Below are 2,304 nucleotides of genomic sequence, written 5' to 3' on the forward strand. Positions count from 1 at the left end.
CTTTATTTCTTCCTCGACCCAGGGGTGGTTCAATAGTTGACTGTTCAGCTTCCATGAGTTTGTAGGCTTTCTGGGGGTAGTATTGTTGTTATTCTAACTTTACTCCATGGTGATCTGATAAGACACAGGTGGTTACTCCAATTTTTTGTTATCTATGGAAGTTTGCTTTGTTACCGAGTATGTGATCAATTTCAGAGAAGGTTCCATGAGGTGCTGAGAAGAAGGTATATTCTTTCCCATTTGGGTGGAATGTTCTATAGATGTCTGTTAAGTTCATTTGATCCATTACATCTGTTAGTTCTCTATTTCTCTGTTAATTTTCTGTCTGTTTGACCTGTTCATTGTCAAGAGAGGAGTGTTGAAATCTCCTACTATTAGTGTGTGGGGTTTGATGTGCAATTCAAGTTTCAGTAATGTTTCTGCGGTGGTGTCTGTCTTTGAGGTTGAGTTGTGTTTCTTGTAAACAGCAGAATGTTGGATCCTGTGTATGTATCCATTCTCTTAGCCTGTGTCTTTTTATAAGTGAATTGAGACCATTGATATTAAATGATAATAATGACCAGTGGTTGTTAGCTCCGGTTATCATTTGGTAATAGTGTTTGTGTGTTTCCCTTCTTTGGGTTATGCTGGTGGGGGGTTATTAGATGCCTGTGTTATTGTGGGTGTAGTTAGCTTCCTTGGGTGTGGCTTTCCTTCTAGTACTTTCTGTAAGGCTGGGTTTGTGGATACATATTGTTTAAATCATTTTTTGTCATTGAATACCTTGTTTTCTCCATCAATGTTCTGTATGTTTTGTGTTTTGACTATTATATGGTGAGGGGATGGATTTTTTTGTTTTTTTTTGTTTGTTTTTTTTTGTTGTTGTTGTTGTTTTGATCCAGTCTATTTGGTATTCTGTAAGCTTCTTGTACCTTCATAGGGATATCTTTCTTTAGATTGGGAAAGTTTTTTCTATAATTTTGTTGAATATATTTTCTGTGCCTTTGAGCTGGAATTCTTCTTCTTTTACCCCTATTATTCTCAGGTTTGGTCTTTCCATGGTGTCCCAGATTTTCTGAATGTTTTGTGTTAAGAATTTGTTGGATTTGGTGTTTTCTTTGACCAATGAGTCTATTTCCTCAACAGAATCTTCAGTGCCTGGGATTCTTTCTTCTATCTCTTGTATTCTGTTGGATATACTTGTCTCTGTGGTTCCTGTTCATTTACCCAGATTTTCCATTTCCAGGGTTCCCTCAGTTTCTGTTTTCTTTATTATCTCTATTTCAATCTTCAAATCTTGAACTGTTTCCTTTACCTGTTTGATTGCTTTTTCTTGGTTTTCTTGGGTTTCTTTGAGGGATTGATTAATTTCTCCCAGCTTTTTGTTTGTCTTCTCCTCTATTTTTTTCTTTCTTTCTTTTTTGTTTTTTTTTTTTTTGCCAAAAAATAATTTTATTTGTTCTAAGGAGCTGGCCAAAGCGCTCTTAGAACTTCTGAAACTGTTTCTTGGTGCCAGCGGCCTTAGTGACCTTGAGCACGTTGAAACGCAGTCTTGCTCAGGGTCCTGCACTCTCCCACAGTGACAATGTCGCTGATCTGTACATCCCTGAAACAGGGGTACAGGTGCACAGACATGTTCTTGTGGTGTTTCTCAAAGCAATTGTACTTTCGGATGTAATGAAGACAGTCCAGGCTGATGACAATGGTCCTCTGCATCTTAATCTTGGTCAAGACACTGGACAGGATCCGACCTCTGATAGAGATATTGCCAGTGAACACGCATTTCTTGTCAATGTAGGTGCCCTCGATGGCCTCCTTGGGTGTCTTGTAGCCTTGACCGATGTTTTTATAGTACCGAGGGAGTTTTTCCTTGCTGGTTTCTCTAAGCAGAACATGCTTCTTGTTTCGAAAGATTGTGAGCTGCTTTTGGTAAGCATGTTCCGTCTGAATGTCCGCCATTTTCTCGTCAGCCTGAGGAAAAGAAAGGTGGGGTAACTCCCCGGTTTCCTTCTTCACTACCTCTCCTCCATTTCTTTAAGGGAGTTTTTCACTTCCTCTTTAAAGGTCTCCATCATTTTCATTAAGTAACCTTTAAAGTCGTTTTCTTCTATATCTTCTGGGTTAGGATGATCAAGTCTTAAAGCTGTTTTGTGTCTGTTGGTTTCTGGTGGTACCATGTTGCTTTTTAGGAAGTTGGAGTTCTTGCCTTGGCGCCTTCCCATCTCTTCCTTCAACTCTTATGTCCACCAAAAACTGATCTCCACAGAGCTTGCAGGGAACAATGAGTTGGGGGTGGGGTAGACAGCTGTCTAGCCGCATTCAACA

The 2,304-nt window shown here is 39.5% G+C and overlaps 1 protein-coding gene across 1 annotated transcript; it reads right to left on the reverse strand.

The window, feature by feature from the left end:
* Positions 1-1,500: 1,500 nt before the first annotated feature.
* Positions 1,501-1,938, reverse strand: LOC130885264 (40S ribosomal protein S11-like). Its single transcript, XM_057786705.1, has one exon. The coding sequence runs from the start codon at positions 1,936-1,938 to the stop codon at positions 1,501-1,503; it is 438 nt and encodes a 145-aa protein (XP_057642688.1).
* Between the last annotated feature and the right edge of the window lie 366 nt (positions 1,939-2,304).

This window comes from Chionomys nivalis, chromosome 12, assembly GCF_950005125.1.
Source record: "Chionomys nivalis chromosome 12, mChiNiv1.1, whole genome shotgun sequence".
Classification (NCBI taxonomy): Eukaryota; Metazoa; Chordata; class Mammalia; order Rodentia; family Cricetidae; genus Chionomys; species Chionomys nivalis.

Excerpts from the sequence above, each read along its gene's own strand:
- LOC130885264 (XM_057786705.1), bottom strand. The coding sequence starts at position 1,938 with ATGGCGGACATTCAGACGGAACATGCTTACCAAAAGCAGCTCACAATC.